Raw genomic sequence first — 13,788 nt, 5'->3', positions numbered from 1 at the left:
AAACTCTGCAGTTGTTTCTTTTTGCATATCAAAGCACAGCTTGCTCCAGAAGTTAATGAATGTCTAGGATCCATAAAGTTTTTTTTGTTGCTTTGTTTGTGATTAGCTCACAGTGAGGATATTATACAGTAACTGACACCACACTACCCAATATTGTTGAGACAAACATCTGTCCTAATTGCATATATTAAAATAATGTAATGTAACAAACTTACAGTCCCTATCTCGTATGTAATTCGGGGCTGCCTGTATTCCAAAATAAAATTCATCTTGTTATGAGTGATGGAATGGGGCATGTAAATAGGTTCTGTTCTGGGAAGTATTGTGCTTGGCACAAGCTGAGTTGTATGAACACATGTACTCTATGATAATGCCACCACATCAGCTCTAATCTGTGGAAATGCCAGCCGCTCACACGTCATGCCAACTAGAATACAATGACGCAGACACAATGCCAGGCAGCTGGACATTTCCACCAATCACACCAGCTTCTCAATTCAAACACAAGAGCAAGATTCAGTATGAGAATGTGACTCCACAGACAGGACCTGTGTCCGCCATGTTTCCAAAGACCATGCCATTTACCATGCCATTTAGTATTAACACTAAGACTTATAGAAAATGGCTTCCGTTGTGAGGACACGAAGGCCTCTATTTGTCATTTTTTCCTGACTGTCACCTCCCACAGTCTCCAATCATCGCCTCGCACTATGGGTGCGCCAGTGACGCCAATCGTTGCTGGGCAGCCGCGGTGTATTAGGTAGTGTGCGTGTTGTGTGAGTCGGTGGCGCCATTATTTTCTTGCCTCGCTTTAGGCCGTCTGACCATGAAGTGGAATTTTCACGAGTTGTTTGTTGTCGCCTAGCAATAGCTGAAGGCTGTCAGAGTCGGCGGAGTTGAGGTAAGCGGAATGGCGGGTGTTAGAGAGCAGAGGGCTGCAGGTGACGCTTTGTTGGAGGCCGCTTGGTCGATGCATAGAGTCTGAGGTGGCTGCAACCACAGAACTCCATGTGTGTCAGGTAATAGGTCTGACTGAACTGTGCGAATAACCGGGAATAGTGGCCGCCGGAGAAGTTTGTAATGGCAGCCAGAGTTCCTGCGTACTTCCTCCATGGCGTGTTTAAACAGGGCCATATTACCGGCTAGTGACCAGGAGGACACTCATTACATTTATTACTGGATTCTGCATGGGAGGTCTAGCTTTGTAGTGTAAGTTTTATTCAAAGTACAGCTGACAGGAATAGCAGCCATTAATTGTCCAGGGCTGGAAATGTCTGAGGAACTCACACAGCATGCCTTTTGTCAGAGGTTTCCAGGGCTTCTGGAAGCTGGAGTCAGAGAGAATAATAATAATATAATAATAATAATAAAATAATAGTAATAATATAATAGTAATGTTTCTGTGAGACTTCTCCACTGCAAGGGTTAAAGTCCATTGTGTCTGCGCCTTCCCTTTCCTTCATTGGGATGGTAGAAGCTCTCAGGCCATCCCTTAACATATTAAATGGCCGCCTGGGTATAGAGGACGCAGGGGCTGCTTAAAGAGGAAGTAAACTTAAACCCCAACCAAAGCAAAACAAAAAAAAACACCTTCAATCCTGCAGAGCAGTCAATCGGTCCGGAATTTTCTTCCATCGGGTCCCGTGTCGTCCCGGCATCTGCCTTCGGGCCGGCGCACCGGGTGCTGCCATCTTCTCCTCTTTTTCTGGGTTCCTCTTACTACGTCACACGACACAGGCGCGAGATCTGGTGATGTAGATGGGGGGGGGGGAAGAACTTGCTGATCTCACTTCACATGTGGAGATCAGCAATTTTTTTCCCTTTTGACGAAAGAGCTTCTTCTGCGCATGCTAGAGCATTTCGGGCATAGGCAGAAGGAGCCCTTTCATCAAAAGGAGCAGCCAAGAGCATCCCAGGAGGCTCTGCGCTCCCATTCATTCTCAGTCGCCTAAGAGTTCCAGAAACATGGGGTGGTGCTGCACCCTTTTTTTTTTTAAATTTAAGGTGTTGCACTTAAAAAAAAAAATTACCTTACATAAAATGGTTGTCTACCCTTTTATGTAAAGTGAAAATTCTGAGTTTAGGCACGCTTTACATTTCAGAACCAGGGAATAAGGTCAATTCGTTCTAATTTATCACCCCCCATCCATTACCAGTAATGTTTACTGGAGAGATCCTAAGGACAGGTTATAATGTTTTCCCCAAAGTTAATTTTTAGCAGCAGATTGATTTCCAGCCAATATCAGGGTCTAAATTTTTCATAGATATCCATTGGATAGTAATGTTACAGCTCACCAATAAAGAGGCAACTTCTCCACTGATCACCAATATTAGAAGGGTTTTCTCTGCTGATCCTTATTGAAAGGGGAAATTCTCCACTGATCACTAAAATAAAGAGGTTCTTCTGCTAGAAGGGTTTATAACTTCATCATCTACACTGATCACCAATATAAGGAAAGAAGTCTTCTTCTGCTGATTACCAATACCAGAGGGCATTTATTCCTTTCTCAATGTCACTTATACAGAAAGGAATTTCTTTACTTATCACTAGTATAAGCAAATACTATGTTTTTAATTGCATGTTTCTTTTCTTTCAATTTTTTTTTTGCTTCATGATTATTCATAAAGGTAACATGGTTTTTATTTTTTTTTGTGTGTATTGAGCAGGGAGCTGTTGAAATCTATGTATACCAGGTTCATTTTATTTTCTCAAAACTTTCTGTAACGTACTGGTCACTTTAATTACCTGTGGCCGCCTATATATATATATATATATATATATATTTTTTTTTTTTACAATTGGTGCCTTGAGTTTTAAAAACTTTTTGAAGGGTTCTTCTGGCGTATAGATGGTGAGAAAGGCTGATGACTGATTATGCATGTACATATGAAATATTGCTATGAAAATGTGACTTGGCAAACATTGATGTGTTTATGGTTGTGGGAGGTTTAATCCACCATCCATAAGGAGCAGATTATTCACAGGGGTATAAGAAAACAGTCATTGGCCATTTTTGTTCCATGATGGAGCCAAGTCACCCTCAATTAAAGTATACTGAGAAGGGCTTTCAGATAAAAGTATATGACTGCAGTGAGATAAGGCTTAGTCTACACGGACGTTTTCCCCAGCGATTAACCTGAGGCTTTTAAAGCCCGTTTGAAATTCCCATGCATACCAATGGGCTAATCTACACCAGGACATTTCCTTGAGGCATGTTTATGAGCTCTATAATGTTGCTTGCAATGGTTAACAAAATTAAAAACACTGGAAAATGCTTTTATTTATTTCAATGGGATGTTTTCCTGCGTTAAAATGCAAATGCGTTAAAAACGCAGGGAAAAACACAGCATAGACGTTTTCCAGCGTTATAAAGGCAAGCTTTAAAACGCTAATAAGTGCAAAAAAACGCAGTGGGAACGTTTACATGTGTTTTAAAAATCGTCCGTGTAGACCCAGTCTAAATCAGGTTAGCAGGAGTAGAGACAATCTGTGCACAACACGTAATATAATGTCATAAACGTGCCTCAAGGAAACGTCCTGGTGTAGATTAACCCATTGTAATGCATGAGGATTTCAAACATGGGCTTTTAAAGCCTCAGGTTAAACACTGGGGAAACAGTCTGTGTAGACTAAGCCTTAAAATATCATAGATCAGCAAATATTTTCTGCATCTTTCTCTATCAAATCTGATATATCCAGCACAGAACTAAAGTAACCAGCCATTGATTTTGAAAACAACATATTGTTCTAATCTGTGCCTAAATGTAGATTTTTTTCTTTTATTCCAAAGTCACTGGAATGTAGTTTAAAGAGGACATGCCGTGGGTGCCTACTGGCAATTGCTAGGTACTCAGGTGCAGTAACAGGTGGTATCTGTAAGGCATTTACAGGCATGGGTGTTTATAAGCAATTGCAAAAGCCTTTTAAAAAACACTTGCAAGCACTTAATATTAAATAGTATTTGTATAATGCCAACATATTACGCAGCGCTGAACACTAAATAGGTTAAAATTGCTTGCATAAGTGGTGACAAACTGATCAACTCTGTGATGGCAGCAAGATCTGCAAACCTCAACCTGGGTGCTGTCACTGCTGCAGGCAAAGGTGTGATTAAAAAAAGAAAACAATAAGAAATTATTCTATTAATTTTTCCTATTTAAAGGATTTTGTATAAAAAAGGTGCAGGGTTCTGCTAAGACACTTATCATTTCTAGATGTTTTTTTTTATAACCGATCATATCTTCATTTTTTAGGTTCAGGTCCACATTTACATTTTCCCACTCCGAACTCCAATCTAATTTTTAGATCTGGAATTTGTAGTGATATCCTGGATCTAATGAGTCTGAATTTACATGTCATGATCATAACCTTAGCGCAGTCTTATTCCAGCCATAGCTGCAAAGCTGCTACATGTGTAGTTATAGTAAACTACAAATATTTGCCACTTTTTTAAAATGTTTTAAGTTTCCTTGCACTTGTTTAGCTTGTGGTGATTGGAAAACATATTGGGCATCAACAAAACAAAAACTACAAGTTCCAGTATTTACACCAAAGTCAATGCAAGGTGACCTTTATTACCTATCTGTGTTTACTGTTCAGGAGTGTTTTGCAGTAATGTGGTGATAGTAAACAATAGTAGTTCCTGGTTAACACAGATATCCCCATGCAGTAACTGTTGAGTGTTCTAGACCATTATGTTCAAAGCATCTTATGTGTGTTTAAGTAAAATTAAAATATGGAAAAAAAGATATAAACTACATTTGGAAGAATTGCTGTTAACACTACTGGAAAACTGTTTACTTCCTCTTGTGAGCTGACAATACTGTTTCCTCTGTACTGATATCCCTGCTAATGTTATCAGCCCTGTCTGAGCAGGGGCTCTGTTTGTTTGCTTGGTTACCGATGCTTCTATGGTTTACATTTTGTTGATTTTTTTTTTTTTAATTTGCTGACTGTAAATTATTTTGTTGAAATGCCTCATTAAACCTCCTTACAAATGTCCAAAATGATTTGTGTTCTAGATTTCATCTATAAACTCCCTGCTTCGTCCAGTAATAAACCTTTACCCAGTTTTCTCTGGCCTTTCTTTAACTTGATTCATGGTCCAGGATTTGTGCGACATATGCTGTCTGTCTAATACAAAGCAGGGCCAAAATTCCTAAACCTTTTCTTTGATCTGCAACCATGTGTCTGTCCCTGCATTTATACATACAAAAATAATGTTGGGGTTTATTTGTGTACACTAAAAATATTTGTATATTTCTTCAAAATTCAGTTTTGATAAGCAGTGGTTTAAGTGACATAAATTGCCACTGCCACTATTTCAATATATAGTGTTTACTTTCAAAAAAAAAATTTCTTTTTGTGGGATTGTATGTGTTTTTATTTGTTTTAATCCTCCCCATAAAACGGGGAAAATATTCGATAATCACAAGTTTCACTCTTGAATGAGTAGGGAATCGATAGCCTTCCTACCAGTGCAAGCAGCAGGTTTACGGGTTGCGTTATGTTATGCAGGGAACCAGAGATATTACCTCTCTTGTATTCGTGGGAGCTATACTGGGCTTTACCGGGAAATAGCTGTTTACTAATCTACCAGATATATAGGGTAGGTAGGTAAAGTGAGTAATGTTCTTGTTCCATGTTTCGTACCCAATATGTATTTTTTGCCCGATAACATATATTTACTATACCTATAAAGTAAAGAAAATATGTATTAAACTACTATACATTCTTTCAGAAAACAATGCATTTGCGAGTCCTGTGCTAAAAGTGAAGTCTAAAGCAATGTGCACATGTCAGTTAGTAATTTCCCGAGACAAGCGCAATCGGGAAGCTGAACAGTGAGTCATGTCCATCAATCCACTATGGCAGATTGATTAACAACAACTCTTCTCTCCTGTGGAGCAGAGCTGCTGTTTGCTTGTCCTCCCTGATGGACATTAGAGAGCTGAACACTCATTTGTTCATTTCTCTAATGTCCATCGGATGTCTGTATGAGACTTCATGCAATATTCCCAGCTTTAGTTATCTCTTATCTCGTTTGTATGGAGAAAGTTATATGATATGAAGAGTAACGTCAACAGAACAAATGACCTTGTATACAAATGTTATAAACATTTCTCTAGAATTTTCATTATGAAAGATGTGTGTTTTATTAGTTAGACCCTCTTTGTAATTTTTTCTATTTTGTTATCATACTTTCTTAAAGCACAGTCTAGAAATAACTCAGTGTACTGAACTGAAAAATAATTTCAGTGGACCAAAACAAACATTTTACTATGTTTCTCTATGTTATCCAGGTTTGCTGGATCACCCATGCTCACTGATAAAACGTCCAGTCTTGGAGAGCTTTAATAAATCAGGCCCAGCCTATCTGGTCTCCTGACAACTATATAGTCAATTCCACTTACTTCAAACCTAGAAACATCTAAAGTTAAATCTTCTATGGCTTTGATTAGAAGTTTCTGAATGTAAACAAAAGTACACATCACGTATGATGAATTTATAATAAGTTGTTCTTTACTGTATAATCTGGCCTCTCAAATGTCAAAACCTTGGTTAAGACTCGGCTATTACAGCTCCTGACCCCACTACACCTGTGCATTGCATGTTCATGTTTATTTGAGCAGGCAGTCCAATGCACCACATTGCAAAGAAATGTACTCCAATAATACACAGTGTGCTGTGCACTGTTCAGAATGAAGTTCAGCAATACATTGTGTAAATTGCTCCATACATTATGTATTCCAGTCAACTACCATACTAAGCACTTGTTTCCAGGGCCACCAAACAATATAAGTCGTTCTGTGAATTATATACAGTAAGGTCCATAAATGTTTAGACAGAGACACGTTTTTTTTCTAATTTTGGTTTTGTGCATTACCACAATTAATTTTAAATAAAACAACTCAGATACAGTTGAACTACACACTTTCAGCTTTAATTCAGTGGGTTAAACAAAACGATTGCATAAAAATGTGAGGAACGAAAGCCTTTTTTTAACACAATCACTTCATTTCAGGGGCTCGAAAGTAATCGGACAAATTAAAAAGCTGAAAATGTTCATTTCTAATACTTGGTTGAAACCCTTTGCTGGCAATGACGGCCTGTAGTCTTGAACTCATGGACATCACCAGATGCTGGGTTTCCTCCTTTTTAATGCTCTGCCAGGCCGTTACTGCAGCGGCTTTCAGTTGCTGTTTGTTTGTGGGCCTTTCTGTCCGAAGTTTAGTCTTCAACAAGTGAAATACATGCTCAATAGGGTTCAGATCAAGGGACTGACTTTCAAGAATATTCCACTTCTTTGCTTTAATAAACTCCTGAGTTGCTTTGGCTGGATGTTTTGGGTCATTGTCCATCTGTATTATGAAACGCCTCCCAATCAATGTGACTGCATTTGAGCAGACAGTATGTCTCTGAACACCTCAGAATTAATTCGGCTGCTTCTGTCCTGTGTCACATCATGGATAAACACTAGTGTCCCAGTGCCACTGGCAGCCATGCACGCCCAAGCCATCACACTGCCTCCGCCATGTTTTACAGATGATGTGGTATGCTTTGGATCATGAGCTGTTCCACGCCTTCTCCATACTTTTTTCTTGCCATCATTCTGGTAAAGGTTGATCTTGGTTTCATCTGTCCAAAGAATGTTTTTCCAGAACTGTGCTGGCTTTTTTAGATGTTTTTGAGCAAAGTCTAATCTAGCCTTTCTGATCTTGAGGCTTATGAGTGTCTTGCACCTTGCAGTGCACCCTCTGTATTTACTTTCATGCAGTCTTCTCTTTATGGTAGACTTGGATATCCATACACCTACTTCCTGAAGAGTGTTGTTCACTTGGTTGGCTGTTGTGAAGGGGTTTCTCTTCACCATGGAAATGATTCTGCGATCATCCACCACTGTTGTCTTCCATGGACGTCCAGGTCTTTTGGCGTTGCTGAGTTCACTAGTACTTTGTTTCTTCCTCATGATGTACCAAACTGGATTTTGCCACTCCTAATATTGTAGCAATTTCTCAGATGGGTTTTTTCTGTTTTTTGCAGCTTAAGGATGGCTTGTTTGACCGCATGTTGTCTGTTCACAGCAAAATCTTCCACATACAAGCATGGAGCCTCAAATCAGCTCCAGGCTTTTTATCTGCTTAATTGATAATGACATAACAGACGAATTGCCCACACCAGCCTATGAAATAGCCTTTAAGTCAAATTGAGTAAATAAAGGCTTTATTAGTTCCTCACATTTTTTCATGAAATCTTTTTGTTCAACCCATGGATTTAAAGCTGAAAGTCTGCAGTTCAACTCTATCTGAGTTGTTTCATTTAAAATTAATTGTGGTAATGTACAGAACCAAAATTAGAAAAAAGTTGTCTCTGTCTAAATATTTATAGACCTACCTGTATTCCATGCTTCAATATTTTGCCTAATATGCACCATGCCATTCACGACACTTTGTACACTATGCTGTTTTTTATATATACCGCATAGCAACAATCGTAATATAGTTGTCTTTTTTTTATATATTTCTATTTTTTCACTTCCACACTGCAAACATGTAAACACTTATATATATTAAGCCTGTTAAGCTTCATAGGGGTATACATATAAATTAATAATTTAGTCCTTGGACGTGTTGTATGTGACCTTCACACCACTGTAAACCGCCTCAGTGTCTTGCTAGGAAGGTGTTTTTGTTGAATTATTATAGGTTTGGCACTGCTTTAAACCTGAACACAGGTCTGTGCCTAATAGAAAATTATCAGTGTATACAAAGATTTAATCTCTACACAGTTGCACAAACTAGTTGATACAGGTTGAGCCCTGTCCTTTTACTAATGTTTCTAGAATAGTTGCTTTAAAAGGCTTTTTTCCCGTCATTAAAACTTACTGGTTTCAACCATGTAGGTAAGCAGGTTTCTTTCTTTTCCATTTTGTTTTAATAGAATAGGAAAGGGTTACAATTTGGCTGCTTTATGTTCTGTGTATGACTCCATGGGTGAACTTTTTTTTTTTTTTTTTTTTCCTACTTTACCACATACTTTTCTGCATTAATTCGTAGCTAAACTTTCAGTTTAAATCCACAAGGTTCCAGATGCATGAAACAAAAGGTGTGCAAAGTCTTAATGACTAAACCCAGTAAATAGTCGCCTGTCCCTGTTCCCTCCCAATTTTCAGCCGTCTTGTTTGGCTGGGCTGGGATGATGTAACTCTGGGAGTTCATTTAGTATCAGTACCCGCAAGGAAGGCTGGAATTTTCAGGAATCCTGGCAACCAATTTTCACACCTGGGACAGTGATCAGGCAGGTAAGAATACATCACTTGTCCCTTTCTGCAAAATCTCCTGCCTGACTGCCAAATTTTTCAAGTGGAACTTTAGTTCCATTTCAGTAACCTGCCAGATCATGAGGAGAAAAGCCTGTTTTCTGCTAGTGTCCTATTAGAGACCTTTACTTTTTGGAGGAGCAGAAGTCAAGCACACTTTGTGGGTCTGAACAACAGCTCCTCATAGAGAGATTTTGTCAGATTTCGGTTGTCTGAGGCCTCACTGGGGGTATTCCCTGGTGATCATTATTAGCTGAGACAGAAGGTAACAGAAAATGGTGAAGTGAAAATTTCCATTGTGATGTTTGGTGTTGGCTCTCCAAAGACATTTTCCCCCTGAATATGGAAACCTTTCCTGTTGTGTCTTTATAGTGTTAGAGCTTGATTCCATAATTTGGGATTAACTAAATGTACTGAAAAATTTAACAAGTCTTCTTTATAATTCTAATTTATTTTCTCCAGAGTATAAATTTTGAAGATCATTAAGTAAGAGAAGTATATATGCAGTGAGGCATTGCACAAGGCATTATATAGTCTTGGTACCACATTCATGGTACAGCAGTTTGTGCAGGGAGTAAACGTGGTGGAGTGCCAGAATTGGATCTATTCCTCTCCGTCAGTTTTCAGTAATTAAACGGGTCTGGCATACCTCATCCCCTTCTTTGTATCTGTGTAAACAAACCTGAGCTAGCAGTTACCCATCTCCAGCACAGTTATCCAGGGAGAAGAACAGGAAGCAGCTGAGAAAAATGAACTAGTGAGCTCATGGCTAAAAGTTGCTGATGCATATGGGCTGTTCTATAGGGAAAAATGAACAGTTCTTTTCACATATGTTTTTGTTACTATATTTACTATTTTCTTTCGTTTGCAGGTAAATATCTGTGGTCTGTTGGAAGTTAACATTTCAAGCAAGCAAGCTTTTCATGCACTAACAACTCTTTGCTCTAGAATTGGTAAGTGTGATTTTTTTTTTTTATAAATTGTGATAATCTGGCTGTCTGGAAATGTGAACCAGGAAGTCAGTATAAATTGTATGATCATAAAGCAAAAGTTCATAGGCAACAGAATCTTTGAAATGGGGCATTTAGAATTTGTTTTATCTGAAGGCCTAAGCCAGGTACGATGTGGACGTCACTCATTTGAATAGTCAGGCAGGGCAGATGGTAGGTAAAATCTCATTTGTAGTCCTGCAGTGTATTCCCTGCCTTCTATTGAAGTCATTGGAGTTTAGGGGCACTTATAACTGTTTAGGATACAGTTGATATTGTTTTTTTATATCAAAGTGACAGCAGCACTAGGGTTTACAAAAGAGGGTTAATGCTAGGAGCCAATCTGGTGTGCTGCATACATTTAGGCTAAAATAAGCTGAGCAGAGAAAGGGGAATAAAGCCCTTTACAGAAGTCTGATTTCTGCCGCTGGTAATGATCTTTTTGATACTTTCAAGTGACAGGAGAATCAACAAGCATTGTACACACAGTAGTGTCAAGTTTTGTAAAGTCCTCCATAGGAGAGTACAATGCTTGTGCCCACATGGCCAGGGAACAGATGTACAAATGTTTATTTGCCTGAGACCATTACAACTGTTTTTCTCGGGCCACAATCGTCTCGTGTGTGTATAAAAGCTTACAATGAAAGATTACCTAATCTATCTGGTGCCATTCCTTGAACCCTTGTTCCATAAACTGATGTTTGGCCACAGTGCGTTCCTTAATTATAACTTTGTTGCTGTGGAAAGCTCGACATCAAATAGACAGGAACTGAAATCTTGAGAAATTAGAATTTTTGTTTTCTAGAGAAATGTTTGCTTAGAGACACTTTATAGAATAAGGAACTACTGACATCAGAAATGATTTCATGTTTACTGTGCCAAACATGGAAAGTAAAAGATTAATCTTTTAATAGGAAAAAAAAATTAAAAAAAATCTTTTAATCGACCTACCTAGAGCTTTTTTTTTTATAAAAAAGTTATGTAAGCTGCCATTTCTTAATTGTTTGTTAAAAAATACAGATTGCCCGTTTGGTGTTCTGATCCTCTGCCTATCTTCTGAATCACTGGACCAGAATGAGTATGCAGCTGGGTTGTACAGACAACAAACTGAAAGATCAACTTTACATCAAGGCAATTGTTGTTCGTAAGAATAGTTGAATTAAATGGCAGCTAAAATAATCTGGCAGTGATAGGCTAGCTGAAGTTACATTTAGGCAACCTCTCTTCACATAATCTGAGTGGAGTAATCGTTAGTTAAAAAAAGAAATAGTATAGAATTTTTTTCTCTAACCTGTTTTCTTGTAATTTTAGAGCTCATTTAAACCTTTCATGGAATGTCTGTTTCCCTGTACTCATTATTTGGGGTGAAGGGATGCACATCTGGGGCCCCCATTATTTTAAAGGGGCTTCCTTTAAAACGCACCTCACCCATAGACCTCCACAACACTGTTTGCTGGTATTTATCTGATCCAGAGTTTACCATCTGATGATGCATTATACTGCAGCTCCCTGTGTTTAACTAGTAATATATTATATTAGTATTTTTACACTGATAAGTTAAATCCGAAATGGTGTCATCCTTTAGGTAATGCACTGATTTTGTTTGCAATATTTCTCATTTAGATACTTTTTTTTTATATTTTGGTTCTTTATAGCTACATACAGAAAAATGGTTCCCAATGGGTTTCTTAGTTTTGAGGATGAACAGTTTATAGAGTCATCCGTTGCCAAACTAAATGCTTTGAGGAAAAGTGGACAGTTCTGTGATGTCAAACTTCAGGTAATTGTTTTACATATTCATGCATGTTGAAATGTTATGGACTTGCAAAATGCCTTTATCTAATAGGCTGTGGGCTACACAGCAAACACTTCTCCTTGTTTTAAATGTTGTATTCTTCAGTCTAAGAGTACGTCTGGTAATTGGTAAATACTCTAACAGGCAACTAAACGGGGCTAAATATATTGTAGCATCTCTGAAACCGGGTATAATCTATCTTTGATTTGTAACGTTTCCAATGTTTGCATTTTCTAATGCTTTTCTGTTTACCTTTTTCGAGGTTTGTGGCCATGAAATGTTGGCTCACAGGGCAGTTCTTGCATGCTGTAGTCCGTACTTATTTGAAATTTTCAATAATGACAATGAGTCTCATGGAATGTCTCATGTTAAATTTGATGACTTGAATCCAGACGCAGTAGAAGTTCTGTTAAACTATGCATACTCTTCACAGTAAGTAATCTATTTCATGTATTTGCTGTCTTTCGTTTTTACCATAGTTCTGGAAAGGGAGGTTTAGCTTGTAGTATGTTTTTTTTTGTTCTGTAGGAAAGGGAGACATATGAAAAAATCAAGTAAATATAAGTTCCTGAAAAATGATTACATATAAAATTTAACACTTTATACATGGACCCAAACTTCCCTAGGGTATCTTGAGATCCCTTTTACCTTGAGGCAGCTTGTACGAAAAATTTGTTGTTTTTTTTTTTTGTGTTTTATGGAGTCAAGCCTGTTAATAAGAAAGAATCAAAATCACATTGACTGGTTGATGATTTCCTTTTTCCGTTTAGAAATATTTGATGCACTAAAGTAAACTATGATCTGTGAATGAACCTAATGTGTGGGAACCCCTTATTGTGCACCTGACTGTACACATAAATTTATTTATATTGTGAACATGCAATAAAAGTGGTTTTAAAAAAGCTATCACTTACTCTTCCCTAGGCGCTTCTATTGTTAAGGCTACGTACACACGTCAGTTGATTCTCGTCCGATAATCGCCTCAGGGCTGATACCGGACGAGAATCTATTGTGTGCACAGCGCTTGTCTGTCCTGGTGGAGCCACGAATGATCATAATGGAAGTGTAGGGGAGAGAGCACAGTGGGGTGTCGCTCCGTCCTCCTCTCTGCATAGAGCAGAACTTGTTCATGCATCGTGCAATCTTTTGTTGTTGGAAAGAATTGTGAAAAATCCTTTCCATGACAATTATTGCACGTGTGTATGCAGCCTTAGTTATGCTTTCTTGAAGATCACATAAGTCTGTACCAGTTTAGTTGTTAATTTTGTTTACATTTAATAGCTGACAGCTTTTCAAGAAGTGCACAAAACTGCAGTAGCTCCCTTTTGAGGGATTGTTCACGTGGATGACCTCCAACCATGTTGCCTTTTGTTCCAGAAATTGACAGGCAGTTTATTCAGGCAGTAGGTTGAGTAGACAACCAGTTATCAGAATTTTCAGGTAGCATTATAAACACACTCATTAGTTCAGTGATGGGTTGCATGGTGTATTTATAAATTAACATCTGGCAGGCGGTGCACCTCCTACTAACCATCCAGGTAAACAGGCCCTGAAAATCCTCTTTGATTCCTAGGGAAATGAGTGAGGGATTGTTTTTATTGTTTGTTCAGAATATGTTAATACGTTGGTAATAATGGTCTGGGCATAGACTCACTTTGGGAAGCCTTGTTGGAAATATATATCT

The 13,788-nt window shown here is 38.2% G+C and overlaps 1 protein-coding gene across 1 annotated transcript in view; it reads left to right on the top strand.

The window, feature by feature from the left end:
* Positions 1 to 744: 744 nt before the first annotated feature.
* IVNS1ABP (influenza virus NS1A binding protein) overlaps positions 745 to 13,788 on the top strand; it is a gene marked incomplete in the record, with an annotated part of 24,798 nt that continues 11,754 nt past the window's right edge. The window contains 4 exon segments of the mRNA XM_072420107.1: positions 745 to 901; positions 10,192 to 10,273; positions 11,965 to 12,089; positions 12,367 to 12,536. Coding sequence (XP_072276208.1) covers positions 11,979 to 12,089; positions 12,367 to 12,536 — 281 coding nt within the window.

Source organism: Pyxicephalus adspersus, chromosome 8, assembly GCF_032062135.1.
Source record: "Pyxicephalus adspersus chromosome 8, UCB_Pads_2.0, whole genome shotgun sequence".
In the NCBI taxonomy this organism is placed as follows: domain Eukaryota; kingdom Metazoa; phylum Chordata; class Amphibia; order Anura; family Pyxicephalidae; genus Pyxicephalus; species Pyxicephalus adspersus.
This window is presented reverse-complemented; position numbering and strand designations above follow the sequence as displayed.